Source organism: Protopterus annectens, chromosome 5.part1, assembly GCF_019279795.1.
Source record: "Protopterus annectens isolate FY-2018-M chromosome 5.part1, PAN1.0, whole genome shotgun sequence".
In the NCBI taxonomy this organism is placed as follows: Eukaryota; Metazoa; Chordata; order Ceratodontiformes; family Protopteridae; genus Protopterus; species Protopterus annectens.
Window position 1 is genome coordinate 669,403,567 of NC_056736.1, and position 14,155 is coordinate 669,417,721.

The 14,155-nt window shown below is 44.5% G+C and overlaps 1 protein-coding gene across 2 annotated transcripts in view; it reads right to left on the reverse strand.

Annotated features, from left to right (window-relative positions):
- The window catches only part of RNF17 (ring finger protein 17), a 3,936,714-nt gene that overhangs the window by 131,410 nt on the left and 3,791,149 nt on the right, over nt 1–14,155 (reverse strand). For both annotated transcript variants that reach the window (XM_044073290.1, XM_044073289.1), the window contains one exon: nt 2,196–2,298. In XM_044073290.1, the coding sequence (XP_043929225.1) occupies nt 2,200–2,298 (99 nt within the window). In that variant the 3' untranslated portion in view covers nt 2,196–2,199. The remainder of the gene's footprint in view (nt 1–2,195; nt 2,299–14,155) is intronic.

A 14,155-nucleotide genomic window follows, 5' to 3' on the forward strand; every position in this document is an offset into this window, starting at 1 on the left:
ATAGACTGTTTATGCCATCAGTTTGCTCCCAGTCTCCTAACTCAGCCTTGACCATCACCCCCAGCACAGCATAGTCTACTCTACTAAAATCTCACACCACTGACTTTCTATTATTATGCCTGCTTCCCCACTTTAAAACAAACAGTGGAATGATCACTACTGAGAAACAGCACTTTAACCTGGATGTTCACCCTCTGCAGTGATCAGAGCCATGTCCACAATGTTATCCTTTCTAGTAGAGTCCTGCACCAGTTGGATGAAATCGTCACAGTTTAAGACTTCAGTAAGCTGCTGCTTCCATCTATCCTAGAGCTCAGAATCTCCAAGTCTGCTCCTGGCAGATTCAGATCCCCAGGGACAATCATCCTCTTCCTTCTACTCCCACTCCTTTATTCTCTCCTCCAGTATCTCATTATAATTTATTGTTTTGTCTCATGAAAGAGACACTGCATCAATCCAACAGTTACTCTCTTCCTCTGCCTTAACTACTTTGGCATTTAAACTAAGAATATTTTAACGTATCTTTTCTTAACCTTTTAACACTGACCATGTCCCTGTCACATTGCTGTTTTTTTCCACCTCTCTTTATGCAGATTAATACTTCATCTCCACCTCTCCCTTCTCTGTCAGTTTTAAACAATCTATGTCCATGCACCTACATGTCTCACCCCTTCTTATCACTGACCTATTTCTCTAATAACAGCAATATCCACACTCTCTTCCGGTATCAGCTCTTAACTCCTTCACCTTCCAATTCAGACTCTTTTAACTGCATAGTAAGGCTACTCAGCCACAGTATTAGACATCCTTCTTCACTTCTCTGCTATATTCTACATTTTTTACCTTCAGTCTACTGCCAAGATACACACACCCCTTATGCTTCTGTCACAGTTCCTTCTCTCCTCCCATCTTAACTTAAAGGTGCAATCATTAAGATATTTCTTTCTAAACAAGTACTAAGAATAAGTGTTCTCTATGGGTTACAATAAATCCTGCCCCTTGCATACAAGTGGCTCCCCCCATGCTCCCAACAGCCCTAAGCCCTTCTCCCTTGCCCACTGCTACAACTAGCTTTTTTACTCCTCTCTTTCCTTGGTGCATTGTTTGCTTGTACAATTAAAACAAGTAACACTTACTACTGCCAACCTCCTGACATTTCTCTGCCACTTCTTGGATTAACTAGACAGTGAATATGTTGATCTCACATACTACATTATGAAGTTGTCTCCTTCTGCTGCAGACCCTATCAACTGTTGTCCCATAGCTTCCTGAATCAAACAGAACACCTTATAAATTTCTTCACCACTCTTCTTGTCCAGCATGTGCTACTACTTTCAGGTCCCACGTCTGGATCCATAATTTTGTTTCTTTTATTTTATGTTAAAGTTAAACTAATATGCCAAACATCGGTGTCCTTATTTAGTTGTTACCACTATAACAGCTATGAGTTGTCTGAATGGAAGCTGGCAACTCCCAAAGGTTATGGACAAGACTAAAAAAAGAATACTGAAAATAGGAGTTCCTCTCAAGCAGGAGAAGAACAAAAATGAGAAGAATAAACTGAGAAATTGGGGTGGGAACAAAAAGCAAATTGCACTGTGCAGTCTACCTCAGTTAGGGTGCATCTGTCTGTAACAGAAGTCCTGCACAACAGTAAATACCCCTTGGCTGCAAATTATTTAATTATCATCTAAAACTGTATCAAAGATCAACGTGGGAAGTGTACAACGCTAAGGAGATCACTTAGCCTCCTCAGCATATTCCTTTCAAAGTCAAGAACAGAGTAAAAGGAACTTTACTAGTTGTGCCTCTTAATCAAGTAAAGAGAGAGAGAGAAAGAAAAATCAACATGGACTTTTGAGTGCACCGTGGTTAATGCTATCCCTCTGTTACACAGTCCTAGGTTCAACTCTGGTTTTCAAAATGATGTCTTGGTGAAGTCTGCACATATTCCTTGACTGTGTTCTCAATGGATACTCCAGTTTTTAATCGCATCGTAGAAACTTATTGCTTAGATTGATTACTCTAATAATACTGACAAAGGTTTGTACTGCAAAGCAACTCTCACTGGTTATTCTGTTATCTGAAATTATATCAACTTAATTATTTCTCAGAGCAAGTTCCGCACAATTATAGAAAGTTCTCACTTTTTAGCATGACAAATGACAGCTTTTACAGTTAAGATATGCACCTACTTATTTACAGATCCACATCTGCAAGGCTCTTTTCAATAAGTGGCACATGAACTAGAGTTCCCTCCTCTTCATATAAAAATGCACTGGGCTCTGGAAATCCAGACTAAAATAGAGAAAGAAAGCCAAAATATTTATGGGCAGACATTTGTTCTATCAAATACAAATAAGATCATAAAGAAATATTCTGAGAATATTAAAACAGTAAAGTAAAACTGCAATCCTAATGCCATCTTGTTTCTTTTTACTTAACAGTGCTTAAGTGCTGAAGAGAGTGCAACTGTGTAAAATACTTAACATAAGAGTACAATTATTCAAGCAGGTCACTAAAATAGTCAGTTTTAACACGTGTTTAAATACCTCTTGTATTCCATTATTTTCAGTAAAGGCTTCACTTCTCTGCAAGGACCAACACTAGCCTCATGCCATTTAAGGTAAGGATACAGCTGGTATGAGATTCCCTTACACCTCTTGTATTGTTCTTTGCTGTCTTCAAAAAACTGAAGCACTTTATGTCCTGCAAGGAAATTCTGATAGGCAAAAATCTACTGCTAAAATATAATTTTTTAACATGCAACAATTAGGACTAGGAAAAACATTGTAAAGTCATTACACTACAAAAATGTATACAAGCACCGAAAACAGGGATAGAAGGAAGGACAGTTTACAGTTATGATGACATTTCCTTGAGGATCTAATGTTACTGTAAGTACTTTACAAAACTGTACACCATCTTCTTTGGGAAGGGTCACTGTAACAGTAGATCTTAATATTTCTGTAGAATTCCAAGCAGTACAATCTCTGGAACATGGAAAGTTATATATTTTCTTTTAGCCTGTCTACAGACAGTATGTCTGTCTGCCTGCCTACAGACTTAACTGTTAGCAAGTAGTGTTTGGTTAAGGCATACAGCAAGTTTTGGTACATCTTAGATTAATTTAGAAAAGGACTGCATACGTATCTGCTACTGTGACAGCCAATTTATTGTAAAGTATGTTGTATTCTGTGTAAGAAAAAGGCAACACAAAGTCTGTTTGATATCAGGCAGACCTTCTTTCCCTTTGTAGAACAAAAGGGATCATTAGAGCGATGGAATTAGTTCCTCTGACAAATTACTCCATTTACACCTCAACAGTGTCTTTTGTTTTTAGGCAGCTTTCCAAAAAAACTGTTAAACTAATGAATAAATCAGAAAGTATGGTACTCTAGTTTGATAAAACAATGTAAATCATTTAAGAGACACCTCCTAATGAAGCTGTTTTAAGATGGTCTAATCATGAGGTCTTTTAAGTTTGAAATTGTACGGTCTCTTGCTATAATATAAGGTTCTCAGCAAGAGGTACAATGAATGCTCAGTATAATGAGACAGAAAGAAGGCATAATCTTATTTTCCAGGATGAAGTTCAGATATCTAGGGATATGTACTAACTTAATGAATGAAAATACACTAGTCTGTTCACAATCTAAACTAAAACAGCAAACACAAGTACACTCAGGCGCAATTTGACAAATGAATAACAAAACTGATAGACTACAGCACTAAATTTAAAAAAAATATATTAAAATATAACCATTTTTGCTTTTAAAGCAGACAGAACTTCATTAATCAGACAGTAAATGAAATCAGTGTTGCAACAGGCAGCACATACTCCTTTGGTGCAGAAGGCTGTGGGTTCTGTTCCTGCAGCAGATAGATAGACTGCTGACACTACACTGCAGCATAACAGGTTGCTGAATTCCTGCTTGTGTCATCCTTGAGATGAGACATTCAATCAGAGGTCCCATCTGCTTGAGTGAGTAGTAGCTCAGATGGATGTAAAAAAAACAAAACAAAACAAGACATGTCGCCTACTGAAGTGTTGGGGTCCTTTATGAACAAAAACAAAAACGTTAGGTCTTACCATAACGTTCCATCTATGCTGTTGATATTCACTAATCCTTGACTGTGGGCTCGGTTCCGAGCCTCAGAACCAACTTGGCCTTTTACTTCGGCTCGCACCTTCCAAACTATTGAGCTAGGCTCTGCTCATAATGCTCCTCTCTACATTACCTCAGATCGAGTTTGTCTAACATATTGGCAGACAAATAAAAAAAAAAAAAAAAAAAAAACAGTAAGAGACAAATTCTGTGTCCCTTTTATGAAGCCAGTCTTTGAAAGTATTCAGTCTACTAAGAGTCTTAGGCCAGGGGCAAGGAGGGGGCAATGCTAAGGATTAGTGACAGCTGACAACAAAGATGGAACGTTATGGTAAGACATAACTTCTTTATCTGATGTTGTCAATCTTCACGTAATCCTTGACTGTGGGAATATTCCTGAGCAACATTGAACCGAATGATGCATACCCCCTAGAGACCTGGTCCAGTTTGTAATGAGTAATAAAGGTAAGAGGAGATGCCCATGTAGCTGCTGCACAAATGTCATCTATAGAAGCTCTAGCATGAAAAACTGTGGAAGCCGCTACAGCTCTAGTTAAATGAGCTTTCACAGGAGGTGGTGGTTGGAGAACCTTTGAATGATAAATAAAGGTGATACAATCCTTAAGCCATTTAGCTAAGGTAACCTTAGAAACAGGGTTACCTAAAGAAAGTGAGGAAAAGGCAACAAACAGTGAGATTTTCTGATAGCCTTTGTTCTGTGAAGGTAAAAACGTAATTGCCTGTGAAAGTCTGATAAGTGTAGCCAGTACTCTCTCTTACTGGAGAAATCAGGGAAAAAGACTGGCAGGTCAAAGGTTTGACTGATATTAGACTCTAACATAACCTTTGGCAAAACGGAAGGATTAGTCCTGAAGGAAACTGTCCTTGTGACATATTAAATGGGGGGGGCTTGCAGGACAAAGCTTGAATTTCTGATATTCTTCTTGCCGAAGTAATAGCTACTAAAAAATAGAAGTTATGTTCTTACCATAACGTTCCATGTTAGTTGTCTTCTTCTCGCCTTCTTCTTGCTGGATGGGTTCGGAGCCGACCTCGGCTCCGACTCGGCCACTCTAAAGCTCGAGAGTTGGTTCCACCGGCTCGAGGCTCCCCTTATATCCCACAATGCTAGGCGATAGTTACCTCAGATCTCGTTTGTAAGCTAACCCCAGCTTATAACAGAAACAGTATAACTGTAAAAAACAGATTCCACCTCAAACAACAGGAAGAAGAAGGGTGACCTACATCCTGAAACAAGAAATATGCATAATAGCATATAGCTAAGAAAGAGGTGGTAGAAAGAGAGGTCACGATCACAACTCCTCTAGGTCTGTCCAGGCCAGGGGGAAGGAGGGTGGGACGCAAGAAGAAGGCGAGAAGAAGACAACTAACATGGAACGTTATGGTAAGAACATAACTTCTATATGTTAAGTTGTCTATCTCGCCTTCATTCTTGCTGGATGGGACCGCGTCCCTAGCACCTTGTCCCGGGTGGCCTAACGGAACAGACTCCTGAAAACAGTGGAACCAAAATTAGCTCTATGCCTAGAAGCTAAATCCAACTTATAATGGGAAACAAAAGTGTGAGGAGTAGCCCAAGTAGCCGCTGCACAAATGGTGTCGATAGGCAGTCTGTCTTGGAAGGCTAGAGAAGTAGCCAAAGCTCTGGTGGAATGGGCTTTAGGCTTATTAGGCAGTTTTTGGTGTCTAATCTCATAAACAAGGGTAATCAGAGATGTTAGCCATCTGGATAAAGATACCTTTGAAACTGGAAGTCCCTTTCTGCTTTCCATAGGAGACAAACAGCTGATCAGATTTTCTGAATTGTTTCGTCCTGTCCAAGTAGTACCTTAATTGACGATGAACATCCAGACAGTGTAATTTTTGTTCAGATCTATTTGAATACTCCGGGAAAAAGACAGGGAGGTCAATGCATTGGTTTAGATTTGATGCTGAAACCACCTTAGGCAAAAAGGACGGGTTAGTTCGTAAGGAAACTCTGTCCTTATGGAACACAAGGTAAGGAGAACGACAACTGAGTGCTTGAAGTTCTGAAATTCTTCTAGCTGATGTGATAGCCACCAGAAAGAGAGTTTTCCATGATAATAACTTTAAGGAACATGAAGCTGCAGGTTCGAAGGGGAAAGAATCAAAGAAGCAAGAACTAAATTTAGGTCCCAAGGAGAAGGAGGATTTCTTATAGGAGGTCTGAGAAGAAAAACTCCTTTCAAAAAGGCTTTGCAGAGTTTGTGGGACATTAGGGCAGATTCAGAAATACCCACATGGAAATTAGAAATAGCTGCCAATTGAACCTTAAGAGTAGAAGGAGATGAACCTGCCTGGAAGAGTTCAGCAAGAAAATCAAGGACTAGTTGGATGGAAGCGGTGAAAGGATCTATGTCCTTTCCTTGTGCCCAATATGAAAAGCGTTTCCACTTACTCAAATAAATCTTTCGAGTGGAAGATTTATGGGAAGCTATCAAAATATCTCTAACAGAGTGAGATAATTGAGGAAGCCTGGCTACGGTTGGCAGTGGAGGAACCAAGCAGTGAGGTTCAGAGAGGGGAGGGAGCGATGAAACTGACCCGACTGATGGATCAAAAGATCTGGAACTAGGTCCAGATTCCACGGTCGCTCCAAAAGAAATCGATGCAGAAAGGGGAACCACACTTGCCGAGGCCAGTAAGGAGCAATGAGGATCAATGAGGCCTTCTGAGCGATAGCTTTCTGTATTACTTGAGAGATCAGTGGGAAAGGAGGAAATGCATACAGAAGTCCCCGGGGCCAAACTTGGACTAGCGTCCCTGCTGGGTTGGCCTGGTAAAGGGAATAGAGTGAAGTATTCTCTGCACTTGCTGTTTTGGGGAGTAGCAAAAAGATCGCAGCAAGGCTGACCCCACTTGAGAAAAATCTCTCTCACTATAGAGTCTTTCAGGGACCACTCGTGAGGCATGAGAATAGCCCTGCTCAACTTGTCCGCAATGTGATTGGACTTCCCGGGGATGTGCGTTGCTATCAGAAAACGCTGAGAAGAAATCGCCCATTGCCACAGTCTGAGTGCTTCTCGACACAGGGGGTATGATCTGGTTCCGCCTTGTTTGTTGATGTACCACACTACAGACATATTGTCTGTCTGGATTGCAATCGTTCCCAAGGGAAGAGAGTCTTGAAGGGCTTGCAACGCTAAAAGCACTGCTCTCATCTCCATAACATTTATGTGCAAGTGGCATTCGTTTGGTTGCCATGTGCCCTGGACTGTCCTGCCCTGATAATGCCCCCCCCACCCGATCAGGGAGGCATCCGTTGTCAGAGCCGCAACCGGAGGAGGTGGAACAAATGGTCTCCCCAACAGGAGCTGGGGGGAAGACATCCACCACATGAGATGCTTTTTGCACGCTTGCGTGATCATAATGGTGTGAGACATTGGAAGTTCCTGGTATGACCATTGAGAAAAAGCATCCACTGAAGGATCCGCATGTGGTATCTGGCCAATGGAAGGAGAGGTATGGCCGCTGCCATGATTCCCAACACCTTTAGAACTAACCTGGCTTTGGCTCTGTTGTTGTTGAGAAGTAGTGATACCAATTTTTGAATGTCTGATATCCTTTGGTTCGTTAGTGTTGCAGACATGTTTACGGTATCTAAATTTGCGCCTATGTAGGTAATAGTACGACAAGGCGACAACACAGACTTTTCGCAATTTATTGAGATACCCAGTTTTGACAGACGCGAAAAGTGTAATCTCTGGCCATCAGAAGGAGATGCTTGGTGGGAGCTGTGAGGAGCCAGTCGTCCAAATATGGAAACACCTGGAATCCTTGTCGTCTCAGGTGAGAAGCTACCACTGCCATGCATTTGGTAAACACCGGGGCAGTGGTGAGACCAAAGGGCAGGGCCCTGAATTGAAAATGACTGGTTCCCAGCCTGAAGCGGAGGAATCTTCTGGAGCGTCTGTTCATTTTTATATGATAGTACGCGTCCTGAAGGTCTATAGAGCACATCCAGTTTCCTTTTCCCAACAGGGGAAGAATGGATTGCAGCGTGACCATCCGAAATCTTGTTTTCTTGACCGATCTGTTCAAGATACTGAGATCCAAAATTGGTCTCCAGTCCCTGTTTTCTTTGGAACTAAAAAGAACCTTGAGTAGATTCCGGATCCTAGTTGGTCTGCTGGCACTGGCTGAATAGCTCTTTTTGCAAGCAGTTTTGAAATTTCCACAGCTGCTATATCCCTTTGAGCGGGTGGAACATCTGGAAGGGATTTTTGACTGATTTGGAAAAGCGAAGAAAGGGAATAGAGTAACCTTCGAAATGATGGACTGTACCCATTTGTCTTGTGTCAAGGATAGCCAGGCTTCTGGGTACAGTGACAATCTTCCCCGACTGCCTCCGAAGATGGGCAGTCGGGCAACACCTCAGGGATGCTGAAAGGGTTTATCGGAGGCGTTTCTCGATTGCCCTGGTTCTGCGGACCCCTCTGCCTCTAGGGCGGCGTCTACCATTGTTGTTCCCCTCTGCCTCTGGCGGGAACCGACTCTGTCGTCAGGCGAAGTCCCTTGAGATTGTTTACGGAACCACATCTTTCCCCTTCTGGCCTTTGGGGTAAGGCCTAGAAGGAGTAGAAAAACGGACTCCGACGGCAGAAAGGGTCTTTCCATCAGTCTCGCACCTAGTCAGGGTTTCTTTCACTTGTGGACCAAACAGAGATGATCCATCAAAAGGGGAGTTCGTGAAAGACGTCTTGAAAGGTTCCAAAATTGCATAGCCGCATCCAGGCGTGCCTACGTAAGGCTACCCCTGTCCCTGCGGCTCTGCTCGCTCCATCGGCCGCATAAGAGAGGAGGCGCATGGAGGAGTTGGAAATAGAATTAAGGATAGCTAGCTGCGTGTTCATTTTCTCTTGGAAACCCGTAGCTGTAGGGTCCTTCAGCATTTCACTCGCTTCTTTGATCAAGTCCCTTTGAAGACGAGTGAAATGGCACAGGTAATTCAGTGAACGCATAGTAAATGTCGCTGAGGAGAACATCCGCTTCCCGTACCTATCCATGGACCTAGATTCCTTGTTAGGTGGATGGACAGGCACTGAAGGATCAGCCAGTTCCTTCTTTGTGGCGGCAGCTACCACCATAGCATCCACAGAGACTCCTTTTGATAAAAATTCCTTGTCTGATGGAGCTGTGATGAATTTGGAGGGTCTCCTGGGAGTGGGGTCCACTGAATCAGGAGCCGTCCATGCCTTTTAGCAACCACCTGCATGAGGGGGTCGAGGGGGACACCCAGGAGGTGGAAGGACGAGAGCCAAACGCCTCAAGATACACAGATTCGTCCTCCGAAGGGTTGAGGGCTGGCCAATTTCCCCTCTGTTTAAGGATCTCCAGAATGTCTGCAAATGAGACATCTTCAGAAGGGGAACGGGGGGAACCCTCAGAATCATCCAGATCTGTGTCCGACGTGATAGACTCAGGTGAGTCAATGTGCTTCCTCTTGCACTTCCTCTTCCGAGGGGGCTCCTCTGCCAAATCAGGAGAGGCCTCGGAAGAGGATGAAATCCCCAAAGGGAGCTCCTGAGGAGTCGGCTCTCTGCGGTCCGGGATGAGGGAGTGAGTCGACTTACCCTGAGGCACCATAGAGGGAGGGGCTGACGGAGCCGACTGTGGAGTAGAGCCAGGCTCTAACACACTCCGCATGACCTCGAAAGCACCCCTGTCAGGCAGAGCCAGAGGTCCCCGCTCCGAGGAGCTAAGGACCCCCCTCGGCACCGACAGTGATGGCTCCGAGGCCGATGTCGGAGCCGAACTCACCAGCGCCGAAGCACCGAGAGGAGAGGGGTCGGACAAGGGTCCGATGCCACTCACCCCTCGAGCCGACGAGGGAAGTCGGCGCCGAGATTCCTCCATGGAAGAAACGGAGCCGGCAGCGGGCCGAAGACAATTGTCTCGGCTCGAGGTGACCACAGTCTCGGCTCCGACGACCCGGCTCGAACTCGAGAGAGTCGAAGGAGGAAAGAGTTGATGGACGGGGCAGGCACCGACTGATGAGTCGGGCTCTGAAGCATCTGGGCTAGTGCCTCAGACTTGAGTAGTCGACTCACCACCCTCTGAAGGTCATGATCGGACAGCCTCGATGACCTAGAGGAATGAGATCTTTGGCTCCGTTCAGACAGCAGGGAGATCCTGGAGCCGAATGAACGGAGCCAAGAGAAGGTGACCTAGACCTCTTTCTGGTTGTCGGCTCCGAGGATCTTGTCGGAGCCGACACGGTACCTCGATAACCTCGGCTCCGGCCGGAGCCGAAGCCACAGAAACTGTGGACTGAGTCTTATCGGCTCCAGCCGGAGCCGATAAAGGCAAGGTTGAACAACCTGAGGTCTCGGCTCAGAAGCGGAGCCGAAGACCTCGATGCCTTGGAGGGCTTCCCTGTTGAGACAGACAGGGAATCCTCAGGCTTCAACAAGCCTCTCAATATAAGCTTGTTTTTTCTTTCCTGCAGGACCCTGGGGCTGAAGCCATGGCAGACAGCACAGGAGTCCTGCAGGTGCAAAGGCCCCAGACAATAGACACAAGAAGTGTGAGCGTCTGTCAGAGACATTTTCTGACAGCACGCATCACACTTCTTGAATCCGGAGACCTTTGCTTCTTTAGACATAGCCTAACTGGTGAACACAAACACACACTCAAACACACCAGTTATACCCTGTCAAAATTACAAACTTTTAGAAAAAAATACTAAATAAGGTACAATAAAACAGTAGTACACTACACAAACACTCCCTAGGGAAGGGAAGGCCTAAGGCCCAAGGGAAGAACTAAAAGTTCTTTTAAGAAGAAACGGGAAAAAATTAGGTTCGGGGATAGAGTTCAATGAACTACACTAATTTAAGATTAATTAAACTAAAAAAGGGGTAAAAAGAGTAACTTTTTATAGAAAAAGCTAAAACTCACCAGGAACCGGTAGAATAACCAACCTCGAAGCTGTAGCGGCAAACGAGATCTGAGGTAACTATCGCCTAGCATTGTGGGATATAAGGGGAGCCTCGAGCCGGTGGAACCAACTCTCGAGCTTTAGAGTGGCCGAGTCGGAGCCGAGGTCGGCTCCGAACCCATCCAGCAAGAATGAAGGCGAGATAGACAACTTAACATCAAAGTTTTCCATGTCAGAAATTTAAAGTCACAAGTAGCTGAAAGTTCAAAAGGGGATAAAGTGAGAGATTGTAGGACCAAGGGTAAATCCCATGGAGCAGTGGGTTCTTTAAACGGATGCCTTAACATTAGGGTTCCTTTCAAAAAGGCCTTAAAAGTTTATGCAAACTAAGTGAAGAACCATCCAAACCAATATGGAAGTTGGATATCCCAGCCAGATGTACTTGAATGGTAGAGGCTGAAGAACCAAAATGATAAAGTACGGCCAGAAAATCCAAAAATTTATCCACAGGAGCTAAGGGTCAATATCATTGTTAAGAGCCCATCTAGCAAATCATTCCCATTTACTATGGTACAGCTTTCTAGTTGAAGGCTTGCAATGGGCCAGAATGATTTGTTGGACAGGTGAGGTAAGGGAAAAATACCTGGCAATCACGGGAATTGGAGAAGCCACGCAGTGAGCTTGAGATGTTGGGAGACTCAGATGAACTATTCCTTCTGGATGCGATAATATATCTGCAGCTGGGTCCAGAATCTAAGGTTTCCGAAACAGGTGAGGCCAAATGATGGGAAACCACACTTGTTGAAGCCAGAATGGGGTAATGAGGATTATTGTGTTCTTCGACCTCTTGGGTTTCTTTAGAAACTGAGATATGAGGAGTTGGGGGAAAGGTGTACAGGAGACTGGGGGGCAATCGTGGAGAAGAACATCTCTGGGTGACCCCCCCTGGAGGGGGGATCAGGGCAAAGTAACTGCTGCACTTGTTGTTCAGAGGGGATGCAAAGATATCGCAGCAAGATTGACCCCAGTGGCAGAAAATCTTTTCCGTCACCACAGGACTAACAAACCACTCTTGAGGCATCAGAACAGTTCTGCTCAACTTGACCGCTATCTTTAGAAACTGAGATATGAGGAGTTGGGGGAAAGGCGTAAAGGAGACTGGGGGGCCAATCGTGGAGAAGAGCATCTCTGGGTGACCCCCCCCCCGGAGGGGGGATCAGGGCAAAGTAACTTCTGCACTTGTCGTTCAGAGGGGATGCAAAGATATCGCAGCAAGGTTGACCCCAGTGGCAGAAAATCTTTTCCACCACCACAGGACTGACAAACCACTCTTGAGGCATCAGAACAGTTCTGCTCAACTTGACTGCTATCAGGTTGGAGCTCCTCAGAATATGCATTGCAGTGAGTGGTTGGAAGAAATTGCCCATTGCCAATCTCGGACGGCTTCTTGACAAAGTGGATAAGACTTGGTTCCTCCCTGTTTGTTGATGTACCAGAGTACCGACATGTTGTCCTTCTGAATTGCCACTGTTCCCAGGGGAAGGTCATCTTGAAATGCTTGCAGCGTTAAGAGCACCACCCTCATTTCTAGAGCACTGATGTGCAAATTGGCCTCCAGTTGGGACCAAGTGCCTTGGACTGTCCTTCCCAGATAATGCCCTCCCCACCCTATCTGGGAAGCATTTGTGTTCACTATGGCTTGGGGCTGTGGGAGGAGGAAACAACGGCCCGAAAGGATCTCATTGGAATGAAGCCACCAATACAGGTTTATTTTTGCAGCAATTGGATATCAAGATCTGATGCAACATTGGCTCAATCAATAATGACCATTGGAAGGCCAAACGCCACTGGAGAATCTGCATGTGATATCTGGCCAGGGGAACTAGAGTAATAGAGGCTGCCATCGAGCCTAGTACCTGTAAGATAAGTTTGGCTAGAACACTTCTGAAGTGAATAATATGCTTTACTTGTGATCTGATCTTTTGGAGCCTGTCTACTGGGAGTGAAGGAATTCTAGTTAACTGTGTTTAATAGAGCTCCGATAAATTCCAGCTGTTGTGTAGGTTGCAGATTTGACTTTTTGTAATTTATTGTAATGCCTAATGAAGTGCAAAGATGTAGGGTATAAATCTCTCGCCCTTGCAAGTTAACGCCTGGTGGTAGCGGTAAGCAACCAGTCGTCGAGATAAGGAAGAACTTAAAATCCCAGCAGTCTGAGATCTGCTACCACTGCCATGCATTTGGTAAACATCCTGGGGGCTGTGGTAAGACCAAACGGCAGTGCTCTGAACTGAAAGTGACTGGCTCCCAGCCAGAAACGCAGGAATCTTCTGGAGTGTTTATCCATTTTTATATGGTAAAACACATCCTGAAGATCTATAGAGCACATCCAATCATCTTTTTCCAAGAAAGGAAATACTGACTGTGCCGAGACCATCCGGAACTTAGTTTGTTGAACTGATTTGTTGAACTGGCTGAGATCCAAAATGGGTCTCCAGTCCCCTGTTTTTTCGGGCGCTGAAAAGAATCTCGGGTAAAACCCAGATACTCTCTGGTCTGGTGGGATGTCTTGGATGACTCCTTTTCAAGCAGTTTTTTTTTTTAATTTCTATGACTACTAATTTCTTGTGACTGGGTGGAACTTCCGGGAGTCTTTTTTGTGTTTTTGGATTTATCTAAAGGGGAATGATCCCCTGCACCCATTTGTCTGATGTCATTTGTAGTCAGGCATCGGGCCTCCATTCAGAAGCACTGGTATACGTTACCAGAGAAGGAATCTCTGAACCCCTGGTTCTGCTGGCCACATCTGCTTCTAGAATGACGTTTTCCACTGTTACTTCCCTCTCTGTCCCGGAAGAAGTCTTTGCCATGTGAGTCCTGGAAAGGCCCTTGGGACTTTCTAAACCATAGCCTCACACTTCTCTGGCTCCTAGAGTAGGGCTGCTGAGGAGTGGAGAAGCATACATCTATGGCAGAAAGAGTCTTCCCATCTTTCTCACATCTGGCCAGTGTGTCTTTTACCTTAGGTCCAAACAAGGATGATCTGTCAAATGGAGGGTTGACTAACAAAGACTTAAATAGCTCCACAAAGTCACAGAAGCGCATCCAGATGTGTCTCCTGATG